The 18,614-nt window shown below is 42.0% G+C and overlaps 1 protein-coding gene across 17 annotated transcripts in view; it reads right to left on the bottom strand.

The window, feature by feature from the left end:
* ppfia1 (PTPRF interacting protein alpha 1) overlaps positions 1-10,780 on the bottom strand; it is a 35,090-nt gene extending 24,310 nt beyond the window's left edge. For 16 of the 17 annotated variants that reach the window (XM_070979289.1, XM_070979377.1, XM_070979689.1 and 13 more), the window contains exons 1-2: positions 9,708-10,780; positions 7,428-7,697 (exon numbers count right to left, since the gene is read on the bottom strand). In XM_070979289.1, coding sequence (XP_070835390.1) covers positions 7,428-7,697 — 270 coding nt within the window. In that variant the 5' untranslated portion in view covers positions 9,708-10,780. The remainder of the gene's footprint in view (positions 1-7,427; positions 7,698-9,707) is intronic. The other variant, XM_070980157.1, reaches the window with a different exon arrangement.
* Between the last annotated feature and the right edge of the window lie 7,834 nt (positions 10,781-18,614).

The raw sequence follows: 18,614 nt of genomic DNA, 5'->3' as shown, positions 1-18,614 counted from the left end.
ATACATCGAGCTTCAAAGTGGAGTATTCATGTGCATTGCATTTAATAGTTTAATCTCTAAATAAATACTGGAAATAACATTTAAATATGCAGATTGGACACAGCAGAATCATAAGCTTGTATACATGCAAATGCAGCCATGTGCACTCAGGCTGATCCCAGGCTTCCCTGCAGCAGGGCAAACTGGTTTATGGCTCAGCAAGTGTAGATGAGCCACATGCTGGTTAGAAGTGGACTGAGCTGCTCTATAAGCCTTAGAACAGGGGAGGGGATTAAGGGGGGGTACACGAATATGTGTGCCAACCTATTAAAGGAACAGTGTGCCAAAACACAAAGGAGCACACGAAAGCTTTTCAGGGATAACTGTACCCTGCGCTGTCATTTCTGCATTCAGCCTCACAGAGAAGCACGAGACTCGTTTCTGTGCGAGAACACAAGGAGGAAATCTGCCTGACTGGGCTGAGCGATGGCATACATGAGCGAATGTGTCCACACAGCAATTAAACATTACAACTTCAGATATCACGTCAGCACATGGGCTGGATTTTCACCACAAGATGCATTTTTTTAAAAAATGAAAAAATAAAAAAACTAGTGGTCATGAGGTCTGAATGAAATTAAAAGAATCAAATGCTTCTACACACATAGAACACATGTAAACAAAAGTGTGTGTAAGATAATGCAAAAAGGAGCCAAACTACAGTAATGAGCCTCTTGAATTATGATACGTGCACAGTGAAAGCAAGAGTTATATTTTCTGACATTCTGCCTTTTCTTTGTTGGCAGATCAGTTTGAAACACTGCAGGAGAAGAAGAGGCTTCAGAGCAGCTCACTCTGCAAAAGGGAAGGAGGTGAGGAAGCAGTGAGGCTCCTCTCCCTCATGTCAGTCATCAGCACAAGAATGTAAAACAAAGTCCAAGTGAAAACACACTTGATGAGGCTAAATGTCATTTTGTGGGCATGTGAAAATCTGTCCTGTCTACTATGACCACTGCTATACCGTAGATCTGTTCGGACTCCACACAGGTCGTCAATCTAATTATGGAAACCTCCTAACACTGATTTACTCTGAATTCTGTCTCATAGAAAGTCGGTGTTCACTTCATGAACTCTCAAAACGTGGCAGCAGATCAGAGCACGGCCACGGCTGAAGAGGTTTAGCTGTTTTTTTTTCTTTTTTTATTAAGATGGATGTCCTTACATCCAAACGTTTTTTTGTTTTATGTTTTCCTATTCACACCTTTTTTCATGTAAAGTCTGACCTAATTGGCAAAATATGCTCAACACCATTTTCCCAGTTTCTCTTAAATTCATCCAGTTTCAACCAGCCAGAGAAAGTCACCTTCTCCATTAAATAAATACCATGTAAATCAGCCCAGTCCTCAAACTTTGGTGACAGCCTTTTGACTTGCAATTAACATAATCCTGAACACATATTTGTCTTCAAACCTTGTAAATCTTGTATTCCATTTTTCCAAATAAAACACCTTAAAGGTAAGTTTAAATGTAATGTATTTTAACTTTTGATCTGAGCAGTGTCTCATTTGCAGGTACCTATAAAAGTGCAGATTAGTTAGACCACACTGATCCTTTAATTCTTGAAAACTTCTGATTCCCTTCGTCTTTAATAGATCCTCATATATCGCAGGTCGTCTTTCTGCCTGGTGCAGAGAATCTGATGTTTGTACTTGCACCATCAGACTTGCTGTACTTGGAGCTGCGACAGGAACCCGTAGGCCTTCCTCCTACATAATGACTTCAGCCGTTCTTAAAAGCTTATAGCGTGTACTGAAATCTGACACTGTGCAGAGGGCATCTGTTCTCCTAGAGGAGGACTCGCTGTCAAAAACTAATTAGACACCACAATGGCTCCTATTCAGAGCTGCTTAGCTTGCTGCCCAAACACACACAGACGGAGAGAAAAAGTCAATCTAAAGGAGCTGACTGAACGTTAGCTTTCACCACATTTTCCCCCACGTCCCTGTGTCCTGTTCATTCGATGTCTTGCTTAAATTCTGAACAGGAATGACTTCACGTGCAGCCCGACACATGTTGTCCACTGCTAGGCTGTGCATACGTGAATATCCTGAATTTATCGCTCATATACCACATGTTCTTCTCCTCTTCATAACGCTTATACCACCAAAAAGAGACTGCAGGGAAAGAACATTAGAGGTCACTTGAGTTCCTTCTAATCCACCATGATGCATATTTGGTAGAAGCAACGTCTCATTCACTACTTCAGTAGTTTGCTTAATTACTATTCAGTCTCACAAAAGACGACCATCATGAGCTGGCCGTTCTGTAGCACCGCTCGTCACGCTGCAAAGACAGATTACATAATGACAGGCCACAGTAACAGTGACAACACCATACCTCCAGGCAGGAGACGGAGGTATTTCAGTTTGGTAACATTTATAGATCCCAATGAGCCTCGTTCTGACTTTCTGAAGCATTTTCTGTGAACTGCAAACTCTTAACAAACTCCTGGTTCAGACAAAATGTGAACCGTTTGACTGTAAAATACATCAAGCGTGCATGGCTGATGGCACTGGATGGGGACGTGGACACTAAACAGGTTCAGGTTTTTTCAGTTACACCTGTCCGGTCCTGACTCCTGACAGAGGCTTCTTACATGGGCGAGCACAGGAAGCAGCTTCCCGTCCTAACGGAGAACCAGATAGGTGTTAATTTCATCTTTAGGGGACACATCGATAATAGACGAGGCTCATTTTTAATTAGGGACACTTGTTTGTCAAGTACACAGTGCTGCCTTGGAAATCTTAACACACTGAAAACATAACTTCAACATTGTGTTTGGTTATTTCCATTTGTTAATCAGTGTGAGTGAAGCTCCACTGAGATGGTGATTAAAGTGTAGAAAATAAGATCAGCACATGTATCAGCTGCTGCATGAAACCTGGTTTCATATAGACAACATTATGAAGAATGTGACAGGATGCAATGAACTGCAGTAATCTCTGCACAGAGTGAGCAAACATTTCTTCATCCAGTGTCGATATGTTGGGTCTTAGCGTGCTCCAACAGAACAGGCACCAAACATCGGCCTCATGACAGATTTAATCTTCCTTCTTTCAGACTTTCCTTGGCCTTGTGTCTGTTCCCTTTTAAGTTTCTAATTCAGCTCACATTCAGCAAAAGGCAACACTTGCACTCTGTCACTTTCATGTCACTGTGTGGAACAAGCTCGTCTTTGTCTCTGTCTTACCACTGTGCACTCTCAATTCATGCCATTGTGCCACTGACCAGAGTGTAGCATTTGGTCAGCACAGCTTTCAAAATCATGAGCGAAATATCACAAACAACTGCTCGGCTTGACTTTTGTCACGCAGACACAATCGCATTTCTGCCGACGATACCAAATGTTTACCAAACCACAGCACCGATACTGAGCTCTCTACCTCTATTTTCTTCCTCTTTTCCTTCTTACTGCCTCTTAAAGTTTCATATCTTGCACAACGGTTCAAGCAAGACAAAAAAACACAACTTTCTCAGCTGTACAAGGCTGAGGTCTGTTCATTAAGCAAGTTTAGTGTTTATGGCTCCAGGACTAAAGCGCTTCCCATCGTGACTTCCATTTAAAATTGAATTTGCACGTCACTGAACATTATTCAACTGTGCACTGAGACAGGCAATAAAATAACTGACGGTGATTCGTTTCCAGAGTTGTACCATTGTGTCTTGTAGATTTCTGAACCACAGTGTTGTGGTATCTGTGCGCTGGGCGACGCCATCGCTAGCTGCATTTTTGAGGGGCAACTTTCTGTTGGTGATGGAACAGTGGAAAGACTAATCAAGATGGCTTTATTCTGTTTCAATCGAGCTTAAATGAAGCGTGTTTTACAGCGAGTTCACAAGACAAGTACTAGGACATGACATTGTCTAACAAGCACCAAATGTCAAAGCAAAGTCAGGTGCAAAGAAAGACAGTTAAACAATGCAGTCACTGACACAGGATGTCCCATTATCTCACATAACTCAATCAAATACCTAAAAGTAACCAATAATATTAATTATGGGAGTGGGATGTCAATGTCTCATCTATTTGCTATCCATTGAATTCACATGCTGTATTCAGATAAGGATTTACACGTATGTCTGGAGGCAAAAGCATCACCAGACATCAGTTTTACACTAAAAACAACACATTAACGTCACCAAGTGGAAAAGTCATCAGCACAACAAAGCACACGACAAACTGTCAACGACACCCACGAGTTTATCCATATGCTTTGTTTGACTCGCACTGAATTTCACTTCTTAACAGACAAATGAGAAAAGGACATTTTGGGCTATGTTCTTGCATTGTCCTCATCTACAAAGCGAGGAGTTAGGAGAGGACAGCGCTTGTCTGAAGTAAGCGAGGGAAGGCTGTAAGAAGCAACACCCACCATGTAGATAACTGCTACCACTTCTCCATCTTTTACTGCTTTCACAGAAGTTATAGAAAACAGCTGGAACTTCACCGCCAGCGCGCACACACACAGACACACACACAGACACACACACACACACACACACACACACACACACACACACACACACACACACACACACACACACACACACTCTGAGGCCTACTTCAAGCACAACTATTACAAGCCTTGGCTGACACAGAAGCACAGAAATTGACTTTGTCACAACATGTGGGCCCTAAAATTGGATTACTAAAGAAATCTATCTGTGCACACATTAAAGCCGGAGTCACAGAGCTACCCACCAGATGGCATTGGTTGTGGGAGCGTCGGACCAATTAGGCGTGCACACAGAGCGTTTGCGCTGACAAAATAAAACAAAAAGGAAGAGATAAGCACTATCCAACAGGGCACCGCTGGAGTTTGGAAAAGCTGTTGACATGTGAGCAAGCTGCCCTGGAATGTTTGTGCATTCCAGTCGAAGGGTATTCTCACCAGGAGCACCTCCCGTTCACCTCCAACTCCACCCTGAAGACCTACTCCCTCCAACACAACAGTTCAAGATGCACCAACATCACCTCTAAAGCTCTCTCAAAGTTACCTGGAACGCAAAAGCAACAATCTCCTGTTTCTGTTACTGACACGAGCTTTTCATAAATTTAACCTCAAATTAATAATAAATGTTAAAATCTGCATTCTGTGCGGGGTTTGCCGAGATTTACTTCATGAAAAATAAACGTAACAGACGAGTAAATCCAGGATTTAACACAACAACACAAAATAAAGGTTATAAAGGGTTGCTAACTCCTAAAAAAGGTGATTGTTTTGACAAAGTATGTTGTCCTCTGCACAATCCTTATGTCTTATTAAATACTCATAAACAATAAAATACTAATGAGGTGATCAAATTATTAATCAATTAGTGGAGCCAAGTGAAAACAGCCAAAAAGGAGTTGTGGACTTGTCATTTACGAGAAAACTACGCTGAAAACAAAAGAAAGCGACGCAGTGTATTAACACCAGATTACAGCATATAAAGTGCTTCTACTTTTTTAACAGCTGGATTTTCTTGCCTTCCAGATACAAATCCCAGGAGGCCTGGCGGGCAGCCAGATAATCAGCTGAAAACACCACAGCAGCATAAGCAGCAGCGTGCACACATATGAACCCGGCCGATATGATCCGACCGAAGGCCTCACATTCGTCCGTGATGAGTACGAACAGCAGTAGATTTACATGTTAAACTGGCTTAGAAAGAAAAGACAACCTTAAAAAGTCTAAACACGTGGATGTTTGTGAGAAGGCCCTCCACCGACGGGATTACAGCCTTAATATCTTCATCTTTTAGTCTGAATAAATCCTTGGTTCTTTGTCTATAGCTTAGGAGAACTGATTTTCCACGTTCAGTAAATGACTCGACTGACTGGAGGTCGACTGCTCTCACAAATATTTCATTTTTTATGCATTTTGACAGATTACATTTATCAATCTGTTCCAGTGGTCAATAAACTGTCAACCGTGGTATTAAATTATAAGCATGAACACTTGAGAAATAATGAGGATGACAGTTTGACTGTGCAGTGTGTGCTCAGTCCGGTAGCTTCTGACTACCACTTCACAGAGCACGTAAACATGGTTTAAGTAGTTCGCCTTCGATGCCCTCATCAATTCAACATCCATAAACACTAAAATGTGAACGCTAATGTTGATGAGGCTTTACTTTTCCATATATTAATTCTGCACTACGTTAAGTGTCAGCTGAATGAAGCGGAGTCCGAACACAATGTCTGAGTGTTTTGACTGTGGATGTAGTTTTCCTGGCTGTTCAACACAGAGCTGCAAATAAAACCTTGACATCCCACAAGTGTGTTTAACATCAGCTCTGACCATCTAATGTTCCAGGAAAGTTGGGATACTCTCAGTTCGAGCACTGTGTAATCTGCTCTGCTTTCTACATGCAGTGCTTCCTCATAATCCACGGACCTGTCTACTTTCAGTATTGTGATCTATCTATCTTTCAATGTGAAACGAATCCTGAAAACACACAGCGCCGTGAAGTCACACACTGGATGCATATTCATCCAAAACTACAACAACGCTTAACTGATTACCAGCCTCTTATGCATCATTAAAAACAGGAAACCTGATCCCTTTGTTTTAAATATAAGACCTTGGAAGGTAGAAACATGAGTCATTAATCTAACAAAGACCTGCAAGCAGATGGACAAAGACAGGATCACTATTCACCCCACGTTACGTTACGCAAGTAGTAGAAACAGAAGCACAGCTATAAAACTCTAACTACTATAACAGTATGATGGATTATTAAGTACATGCACAGTACACATGAACAATATTTGAGAAAGCAACAGTGCAAAGTTTTTGTGTTTTGAAAAACACATAAAATACTGTAATCATGTAGCACAGCATCACTGTTTGAGGCAAAAATCCACGAGACGCAAATCTGTCTCCTCTGAAAATGATTGTGATCAGTCATTATGTTATTAGACGAGACCACTCATGAAAAATGAACACAGTAAAATGGCTTATAGCATTCCAGGGTGCGTCTAATTTGCCTTTGTGCACACCCCACTGCACCTTGCAATCAGTCACCATACAAGTCCCCGAAGCAGACCAGACTCTGGTATCACTTTCTCTCCTGTGGGAGCCAAAGATCTGTAAGAGCTGTTATCTAAAAGTGAGATTTACACTTTGGCTGACAGCAGCAAGGAGTCACGCAGGGAGGGCTGTCTGCAGGGAGCTGCCATTTTTCTATTCAAATAACATTACAATGCACACTTTTTTACATTACAGATGTTCACGTCACTTAAATGCAAGTCTTGACCTTTACAAGCTGAGACTTGACAGATGTTAGCTTTACAGAACAGCACGGTCCAGGATGGTTATCGTCTCACGGCGCACATCATCATATTATCATCCAACTCTACGACAGGGGTTTCTTTGAAAACTGACACGGTCTCTCTCACTTACCTGTGGCAAAGCAGTGTTAAGTTGTCTCTGCAGTGAGTCCCTTTCATGGCTAACTTCATGCAGTTTGCCCTGGGTCAAGCCCAGATTCTCCTGAGTCTCCCTCAGGGTGTCGAGAAGACGATCCCTTTCCTCCAGCATGGACACCATCAGCGACTCAAAGTGACCCTCTGAGTCCGACTGCAGCGGAGAGCCAGAGCCTCGACGGCCATTGCCGCCTCCCCCGCCGGGCCCTTCGGCCTCGCTGATGGTGGGCATCACCTCGCACATCATCTGCAACCACGGTTTGAACAGAGCAGGGCCGAAGCAGACAGCAGGAGAAGAGACAGTTTGGAGTTAGAGGGGAAGAAGAATTACGAGGGCAAGACAAGACTGGGAGAAGTTGTCGCAGACATGGTGAACCGAGACATTTCACTAATTAGACATCTGAACTGTATAGACCTTTTCAATGCAGACATTTTGACTTACTATAGCAGGAAAAGCAGGGGTGGAATTAATGACATTAACGATGGCTCAGTTCCATAAGTGTCCCAGTGAGTTACTCAAGCGAACTAGCATGCACAATAGCATTGCCCTAGAACTGGCTAAGCTAAGTGGAATGCAGTTGTTATTAAGATCACTGAAACACCTGCATTTTTATGCAGTGAGAGTTCACTTTGTGTAACATGGGATTCCACTAATGTCTGCAACAGCCAGAAATTGGACATTTGTTTTTATTCATCCTCCTCCCCAAAAGCTATGCCAATGTACACCAGAATGTGCAATGGTGAAAAAGTAATTACTATAACCAAATAATTCTGTGGACAAACCTGCATGAGAACATTACTCATTCAGTAATGTAAGTACTAAAAAGAGGTGGTTCAATGTCAATTGAAGTGGTTTTAAATCTGTCTTGAATTTCATCATGTATTTAATGTTATGAAGCAGACCACCTTTCAACAGGCTTGAAATGAAACATAAGACAGTGTGCTGGTTTAAAAGTACACCTCCAAGGTGATTTAATCAGTGTACTTTGCAGACATCAAAGCACTGGCCATTACAGCAGCTCACTGACTGAGCATAAGGGAAAATCAGTTAAACCTGCTTACTGATTGTTCCCAATGGTTAACCAGTGGTGAAATATGCTCGCCCACTGTAAACAGTCGAGGAAACCGACACTGATGTAGTTCAGAGAAGAACAGAGACTCTTAAATCAATCACAGGCAACAAAAAAAGCAGTGTTGTCTGGAGCTGTTTGAGTAAACGCTGCATCTAACAGCAGCTGGGCAGGAAGGTCTGGGGAATTAGAACCACTCTCCACACCAAGGAGCTTAGGTCCTGTGGACAGGCTGCGAGACAAAAATCCAAGAATCATGTGAGCTGGATTTAACATACCTACAAGGAACAACAATTTACAAATTGGAACGAGTCCAGTAGGAAAATAGTGGCAGTCAGAGTCGCCCCTTCATCTTATTCTTTGCATCGCCTGAGATGCCAAAAGCCATTTGCTTTCAGAAACCACTGCGCTCGGGTCAGTGCACCCACATTCAACTGTATCCTTCCAGCAACTGAGTTAAAGAGCTGGATCATACCTGCTATATGCGAATTAGCCAGACGAAAGAAAATCCTTAATTAACTCCTATTACAAACTGTTTCACATGATAAACACCGTTTCTGGCCGAAGGAGCCAAACTTAACCTAATTTACCAGAAGCAAAATACAAAACCAACGCTTCATATTGAGGTCAAGCCACTCAGGCTCAACAATGTTCATGAGGGGGAGGGTCACTCAGCATCCATGAGAGGGAGTGACAGATGGTGGCTCCAGAGAAACTTAGCACAGACATCCCATACGTCAAAAAGTAAAGATGACACACCACAATCTGGAGGCAGGACACGGGGCAGTCTTAAACAGGATTACACCTAAACCTCTTCAACCACTTATTACACAGGAGCAACATGAAACAGCAACGATCCGGGGAAATAAGAGAAGCAAAAATCTGGCATGCCAGAAGACTGGGGGCACCTGCACTAGTGACTCAGTTAAAATGTCACTTGTTTTGTGCAGTTATAATCGCATTTATATGTATCAAGCTACTCAGATTTTAACTTTAGATATGCTTGACCTTGTGACATTATATAACTGTAGTGTAGAACAAAGTACATGTACTTGAGCCTAAGCCAAAAACTCAAGTACAGTTCAATCAGTGTCACACATAACACATCTGGAAAATATGGTTTATCACTTCTAACACAAAACTATAACTTATGCCTCGTGTTGTGTTCACGTGTGTCTGTATCTCACCTTTGAAGAACAACGTTATTCCAAATACCGTTGTAAATCCACGTTAGTTTCTGATGCCAAGTAAACGTCAACAAAGGCCAGGTGAGTTACTCCAATTTCTGCTATAACCGTGTCAAGCTTCACAAATATCCACAGTCATTCAGAGGATATAAATTCCATTCAGAGGCTGGGATGCATTAAGGCTGTGAAAAGTCTCCTCGGTGAAAAAAGGGATAATATCCTAAAGGCCTCAAAGCGAAACCCACATAAAGTGAGCAGGGGGCAGTATTCCAAGTTTGGCCGGCTAACTCAACGTTAGCAAGCTAGCATTAAGTAAGCTGGTGATTCGATGATTGCATATCTGGATTTGGAAGTAAAGTGTCTATCTTCGCTTATCAAAACAAATGACCATCCTCGAAAATAAAGTTCAACATCTCGAATATAACATTAAATAACGGGTACATATGTGATGGTACAGTTAGGTGACGTGGAAACAGTTGTAGCCTGGCTAGCATTAGCTAATTTGAAGCAGAGTTCTTTGGCTTGAAATCAGTTTAAAGTCGACCGCTAGCCAACGTTAGCTACTAGCCAGCTAGGTAGCTAACACTTGCTAGTTTCATATACTTAGCTAAGATAACGCCAGGCAGTTATCTAAGGATAAGCTCTATTTCGTATAAAAGTAGACAATGTGATAAAACATTTCATAACTGTTTGCCTTGAATTATCGAAAATACTTTTAAAAAGTTTTAAAAATCCTGAAATAGGTCTCAAAGCTCTGCTAAACTGATTAATCTATCAAGTAACGTTAGCGCATCAGCTAACGTTAGCTTCCCGTCGATTCGGTGGAGTCGCGTCACCACATCACTGCTCCACTCGAAAACTTCCAGCTAACATTGAACGTTAGCGAGGTTTTGGTCCGTTTGGAAAATCCAAACCACAAACACAAACTTATATTCCCTTCGTTTCCGTCCGAGTTTATGGTGTTCTCTCGGTATTTCCAACAAAAGGTCCGTCGCTCCGGTCCTTCCCTGTCGCCTCTGCCTGCCAGCCTCGGCAGTCGGGACAGCCAATGATGAGCTCTGAGCCGCTAGCACTTCTCATTAGCCTGGTAGTCGACGGGAAGAGAGCGCTCCACGGGCTGGCAACAGGAGGAAAGGGAACATCAGCAGCGCTTTCAGGTCCGGTAGGAATCTGAGGCTTCACGCAGGTAAATCCACACACAATCCACAAGTTTTATTGATTATGTATTTATTTCACATCCACTGTCTCAATACGGCCAATCCGTTATTTTGTTTTATAATGTAATCTATTATATATCAATAATAATTCCAAATAACTTAAAAAACCTTCTGAATTCACTTCGACAAATCTATAAATGGCATGAAGCAAAGTATGCGGGAGGAGGGTTTAATGGATCCTTATTACAAGTAATATGTTGAGTTTATTAGCACTAAAACATCTGACCTACATTCAGCTGTTGCAGTTGAAACTGCTGATAAAACAAAACGTTCTGAAGTCCCACTCACAACAACCAGAACAGTCGCGCCATCTTGTGGTCATTAAACGCATCACACGCTGTATTTATAGCCTGATGCTGAATGTGAAATAATGTGTCTAAAAATTAAATAAAATGACATTTTTTTTATACCTGAAATGACACTTTATTATTAGTTTTTTTTCCAGAACTTCGAAGAAAAGGAGGAGGGTTTCATTCCCCATCTTATTTTGCATTATTGTTTTCATGTTCATTCTGTCTTTCTTTGTGTAAGGCACTCGGTACATGTAATTTCTTTGTTGTAAAACAGTTTGCACTGCATTCTTGTATGAAAAGTGTTAATCAAAAAGTTTATAATTATTATGAAAGGTCTAAATCACTCCATATACAGACTCTCCTCTCTGGTGCCGTCAAGGAGACGTTAGCGCCACTCGAAGGCCAGAACAGAGCTGGTTTCTTCCCTGAACCAGTGGCTTTACACACTGGGCACAGACACCTAAAACTGACTGCATATTTCACAATAAAGCTTGATTTTATTTGATATGATTTTTTAGATTTATGGATCATGAAAAATATTGAGATAAGGTGTCCTTTGTATTTTTGGAGAATCACACAACTAAAACTTACACTTTTTTATTTGCTTATTGGATATTTAACTATCACCTTTCAGCCAAAAATAAATAGACAAATAAAACATAAACAAAGAGTTCAGCATCTTTACACTAAATTTTATATCAGGACAATGTGAAGATGACTTTGAGACATGTAGGGTTAGGGCTAACCCTAACTCTAACCCTAAAACGCTTAAACTGGAAAATATGATTTAGTGAAAATTACAGAGTATAAGTGAACAGTTAACACGATGGAATCAATAATAATGTAAAAAAAAAAAAAAATCCAACAACTTGAGACATTTTAAACACTTTTTGTGGGGGGCACACTTGTGGTTCTCGGACTTATAAACTGTGTTTATGTTAGTTAGTTAGTTAGTTAGTTAGTTAAAGTACAGCTTTGATGGTTTGAGTCTTAAGTTCACAAACTCACAAAGGTGACAGGTTTGTTGCACACGTTTACAGTTTCAAACAACCAATCAAATGTGAATTATTTCAGTCTGTTGGTTATGAAATGCAATGAGCTTCAGTAACAGTAAAGTATTTAAAATAATGGCTTTTTTACTTAGTATACACACGATAATAGGAAACTTATACTGGTGTAGGAATGACAGAGGTGGGGGGGGGACTCGGCTGACTATGGCTGTTTGTCTCCAGGAAATTAATGTAATTCTATGTAGAAGCAGTAAACACCACCGTCGGTCACACAGCAGCTGCAGCACTGCTTGATCATGTTTTCCTGTCGTTTAATAGAAAACTTCCTGTCGGGTTTCCTGACACTGATTTTTCCTCAAGTGTTTCCTCTCAAATACAAATATAAAATGTGTTCATTTAAATGTGTGCATAGTTAGATACGTTAACCAATTTAAAAAAATAAAATAAAGATAAACAAATGGAGTCAAAAAGGCCAGTATGTATTCAAATGTAGTTGACACAGAATTGGTATTCTGCACATGCTGCTGTCTTAAATTTGAGTAAGAGTTTAGAGTATTTGACCGTGGACATTTTGGCTTTGTGCATGACCACTGCACTGATCAGTGGTAAGACGACATCCAGCGATGAAAACCAGTTCAGCCTCACATTCATCGCTGGAGAAAAGACAAGTGTTTGGCGCCTGGTGTTTGGATTCCCTGCCTCACACATGGTGACTGAACAGCTGATGTACACCTGAACACAGCAGAGGACACTGTCATTGTATCGGCAGACATGCTGTTGTCTCCTCTAGTGGACAGAGACAGTCAGATCCCACAAACATGAAACCTCTGATCCACTTTGCGTCTGCATGCCAGCCACAGAATCACAGAAACATGTAAAACCTTCCATGCTGTGTTGAACTTGCCTGGTTATGTCTATTCAATTTAATTCAATTCAATTTATTTGTATAGCGCCAAATCACAACAGAAGTTGTCTCAGGACACTTTCCATATAGAGCTGGTACAGACCAAGCTCTTTATCTACAGAGAACCAACAATTCCCCTGACTGAGACAAGCTGCTGATTTTCCCAACTAATCTTTCATAGCCCAGAATAAAAACTCTCTGTTTTGATTGGTTGTTACGATCTGTGGTTTTCGTCTACAGATGTGCTTTTTCACATTGTGAGTTTGAGGCCTGATGAAGGTCCTTCTTCAACGTTGAGCCTTTAATAAAGTAAGCTCTGACTGTCTCAGGTATTCAACCTTTATCACATGACCGTGTTTTCTTGCGCACCTGTCCGTCCCACCGGATCTGCTTCAGGTAGCACTTTGTGAAACCTGCCACTCAAAAAAGGAAATTAGGAGTTTGACCTGTTCATGGTTCACAATGCTCACACATTTACAGGCTTTGCTCCAGACTAACCACATACTGTGTTTCACCTGGTCACCTGCTGATGAATTTGAAGGCCTGAATTGTCGCTTGTGGGTGGGGGAGTCAGAGCGAAAACCTAACTTTTACAACCAGACACAGTTATATTGGTGAGCCTCCAGGTGAGCCTCTAAGGTAAGAGGAGATCCCAGCAAACACTCAACCCTTTAGTCTCAAATAATCCTTAGAAATACTGTTATGGCCTCTGTTGCCACTAGAGGGCGTACTCATGCCTGCCCATCTTCAGTGATTTGGCCTGTAGTGTGATGGAGGAGCTGACTTCTGTCTGCATGCACATGTTTTCCATCCATCCATTTTCTATGCCGCTTATCCCTTTCGGGGTCGCGGGGGGGGCCGGAGCCTATCTCGACTGTCAATGGGCGGGAGGCGGGGTACACCCTGGACCGGTCGCCAGCCAATCGCAGGGCACAAGGGGCAATTTATAGTCACCAATGAACCAAATGAGCATGTTTTTGGTCTGTGGGAGGAAGCCGGAGTGCCCGGAGAGAACCCACGCATGCACGGGAAGAACATGCAAACTTCACACAGAAAGGCCCGACCCGGGAATCGAACCGGCGACCTTCTTGCTGTGAGGCACACGCACTACCTGCTACCTGCTGCGCCACCGTGCAGCCGCACATGTTTTCCCTCACGTTAAACTCTGCAGGGTGTGAATCTGTGCCAGTGTTTCCTGGGCATCACCTTTCCATCACTGTCGTCTGCGGTGATTTCATTCTTAAAAATCAGGCATTCGTCATCTTCCTGGTTACAAATTCAGTCCTCATACTGCTGATGAAAAGGAATTTTTTGCCATGTAAGCAGAGTGATAGTACATTGTGTATCTGTCTACATACCAGCTGATTGGGCTCACCTGTACCTTCAAGTTATAAAAGCTGGCCCGGTGTCTGATGTGCTGCTGATCTGCTCCCCTCTCGTCTCTGAGCCAGTTTCTGTCAGTACTTATGGGATCTGCAGTCCACTGGCTGTTCTTTGTATTTAAAGTAGAAGGTTTCAGGTGACACACCTGAGAGAAATATTCATTCAGTCAAAGGCTTCGCAAACTAAATCTACAAGGAAGTAAATGCACCACTGAGTCCAGCTGTGATGAGGTGGCCTTTTGCATGAAAGGAGTCGGGCGAGGTCGGGTCACACGGTCCAGTTCACCTGAATGTCTTCTATCACATCCTGAAGAGGAAACCAAGAGTTCATTGTCACGTTATCATCAATGCTTTCATATCTTTACTGATGTGCTGACAGTTCAAAGAGAGGAGGGCAGGTAAAATCACAGCTGTATTATAAACAGAAGCGGGGGGTCTTTTCGATGTACTTGTACTTTACTTGAGTATTTCCATTAATTGCAGCTGTATACTTCTACTATATCAGAGGCAAATATTATACTTTTTACCCCACTACATTTATCTCTTTAGATACCAGTTATTTCGTGGATGTCCAGTGAAAAGCTCATATCTCCAGATGTGCTGAATGTTTGTGCTGAACTGAAGGATGAAGAGTTCCTTCATGTCTTCTTCAGCTCAATAAACTCTTCAAAAAGCCTCTTGGATCAGCTGAAAATGCATCGTCACAAAGCTGAAAGCAGCCTGTTTTTCAGCACCTCAGTCTGAAGATTGTGTTGTTTCAAGTGGAGAAACGCACTCTGTGGACTTTCCTCTGCGTACCTGCTGGTTTACGGTAAACAGGTCACCTTTACTGTCACTCTCAGCTGTCACCTGCCAAAATAAACAGTTCAATTGAACGTGGACTCCCAGGTGATCATAAGGCAGCAAGTATGTGGACAATGAGCCTGAGCAGTCCAAACTCATTAAGATCAAATGATGCTGAAGCAGCATCGGTTACCTGCAGGTGATCTGCTCTCCAAATGTTTATGGAAGCCTTTGTTAGATCTAATCACGAGCTTTCTGTTGTAACATCTCTTTGTGGGGGAGCTTGAATCAACACTGGCACAAAGCAGAATGAAAAGAGAAACCAACACTGCATCGGCCTTCATCGAACGCTCAGACTTCTCTCTCATGACATCAGTTCCCAACAAACAAAAGCTTGGTTGCATCAGAAGTGCGTCTTCGAATCTTGTCCTGTTTCACCTGATTTGATTTCTCACAACCAAGATCCTCAGGTGGAGGAGTTGTTCGTGGAGGCGGCTTCATAAATTAAAGTCCCATTAATTGTTTCCATAGACATCATCACATGACCCACAGCTGGAGCTCTTCAGCTTCAATCAGTACGAAAGTCTTCAGCCATCAGCACAATCAGCTAACTGTGACAGAAAACATCTGCTTCTTTGATCAGAAGGCGCGAATCTGTGTACGTGCACAGGTCAGAGGAGAGCTAAACTACAACTCCCAAGATGCATTTCAGCAAGAAACATCAAACAACTGAGCCTGAAATTCTGTTCTGTGATTTGATCTTTCTGCTAAAGATAACACTGATTCTCCGACAGTTCTGCTCTAATTCTGCATGTTTGTCCCAAATTTAAGTGACTTACTTTACACTGATAGCTCCAGCTGATTCACACTGATTCAGAGGCTCATGGGTATTGTAGTCTTTAGAACCGTCCACCATGACAGACTGACAGAATATGACGCTCAGAAATGAAAGTCTTTGAAAATGGTGCTCATAACATGAACTAATCCGGTCGTTATATTATCCAGGAGAATCATGAGCTTCTGTATCTTAGAAATTTGTTAAAAAGAAACATTTCAAATGGAAAACACTGAACACTTGCTCCCACTTCATAACAATATAAATACATTTAATATAAATGACCCTGTGCTTCTCCACCTGTCCACTGATGAGTAGAACAGGTCTCACACTATTAACTCAAATCAGATGCTACATTACCTGTTTATTTATTTTTATCTTATTTAGACATCCGCCGCTACGATCCCTTTGTTGCTTTGTATGTTTTTGTCTCAGTCATGAAGCTTTCAGAGGGTTCATTCATCTCGTTCGTTTGTTCTCGCGCTCACAGTCTGTCAGTCAGGCTTTGAATGGGCACCAATCAGCAACAGTTAATCATCTTATATATACTAATATGTGATGTCACGGTTTATTCGTGAATAAAATAAAAACATGATCGTGAATCTTTTTTTATGTCTTCTTTGGTGAGGCGAGCTGATTGGTTGGGGAAAACACGGGGACCAGAGCCGGCTAACGAGGCCGATGCAGGACAGGTGCTGAGGAGGAGCAGGCTGGAGGGACATGCTCACATTTGCAGAGTGCAGCTGGGGCTGATGGGAGTTTCATTAGTTCTGCAGGTGTTTGCTCCTGAAAAAATGTAATTGATGATGACGATGAAAAATGAAGGGATTATAATTACAATTCAGCCTGAAGGGGGCATGGACCAAATTCCCAGGAGCGATAAAAACAGCACGCTTTTGATTAAAACCATAAAACAGGGTGAGACCGTCTGATCTGGCTCGAGAGGCTTTTCATAGATACAAAAGCATGTTCCATGAGTCCACACCTGAACCAAGCTTTTGTTTTCCCCTGCTAAGTGACACACCCGATGCACCGCTGACACCACGCTGACACCACCCTGACACTGATGGATGCAGCGCCTTCACTGTCAAGCCGAGAAGCAGGTCATTAAAAAGAGCTGCGATGTCTCTGGGCCGCACTGACAGCAGCCACTTTGACGAGCTTGTTTTCCCAGTAACACAAACTGGCTTCCACATTCGTCTTTCCGTAGCTCGGTGATGATCAGTACCCTATAGGACATTCCTGCTTGTAACACTCTTGACGTTTGACTGATGAGTCTGAAGTATGCTGCTAATGGATGCCCCCCCATGATGTTAAATCACAACAGCAAATGTGAAATTCTCAGTGAAATACTGTGATTGACTGACATTTTGCATATTAGGTAAGACAAAATAAAGATTTTATTTTATGAATTGTGTACATTATGTCGTCTGCTGTAAGAGCAGAGGTCACCAGGATTCGTGCTCTCTGGTTAATTGTAGTTTCTGCTGCAGTATGTCAACCCCAGTTCATTTCGCAGCAAATGGAAAGCATGCAGAAGAGCAGGATGCTCGCATCCCTGTCAGACAACGACACATTGTTGTCTCTTAAAAAGCAAATTGTTGGCGTGAAAAAAGATCACCTTTCGTGTACTGCAGATGAAGCTGAAGAGCCTTCAGAAAAGTTTTGTTACTGTACAAAGACAAAGGAAAAGCCAGCAGGTGTTAGCTGAGACCTAAGAAATGACATTGTTTTATTAGCATTACTGCATTCGAAAGAGTTTCCCCTCAGGGATCAATAAAGGAATTCCGATTCTCCGTAGATATCACAGCAACTACTGGATGGATTTCCATGAAGTTTGGTGACATTCACGATCCCACTGAATGAACTGTGGTGACTTTTTTTTAATTATTTTTTAAAGCTATTGAATGGGTTTCCATGAAATATGGGCCAGATGTTCCCCTGTGGATGAATTCTAATCATAAAGTTTTATTTGGCCAAATGTTTGGCTGCAAAACTGCTTTCCTTCCCATCAGCATCAGCTGTACTTTGTGTTTGTTTTGTAACACAGTAAACATGAGCTCATTCATTCAGTGGACGATGTAGGAGTTGTTGGTCACAGTGTGATGTATTTACATTAGCATTCGCTTCTGTTTCACACTTGTGTTTGCTATAATTTCAGTTGTCAGACTCTTTGTCATTCAGGTATGTAACCCCTTTAGTGCAGTACTCTTCTCTGCTTTCTTTCTGTAATCTTAAACTGAACGTCAGGAGTTCCATATTGTATGTATTGTTTACAGTTCCTATCCACTGGTTCAGGGTGGGACGTTCTTCAAGAAGCCAGCGTTCTGTTTTTGCCTTCTTGCTGGCTACCATGAGAATTTTTAATGAATATTTGTCTCCAGCATCCACAGCCTTGACTGTGTTTCCCAGGAACAAAGAGAGACAAATGAAGTCAATATCAAATCCAAATATACGCATAATGACAGCTTGAACATCAGCAC

The sequence above is a fragment of the Chaetodon trifascialis genome, chromosome 1 (assembly GCF_039877785.1).
Source record: "Chaetodon trifascialis isolate fChaTrf1 chromosome 1, fChaTrf1.hap1, whole genome shotgun sequence".
Taxonomy (NCBI): Eukaryota; Metazoa; Chordata; class Actinopteri; order Chaetodontiformes; family Chaetodontidae; genus Chaetodon; species Chaetodon trifascialis.
The sequence above is the reverse complement of the archived record's forward strand: the minus strand, read 5'-3'. Positions and strand labels throughout refer to the sequence as shown.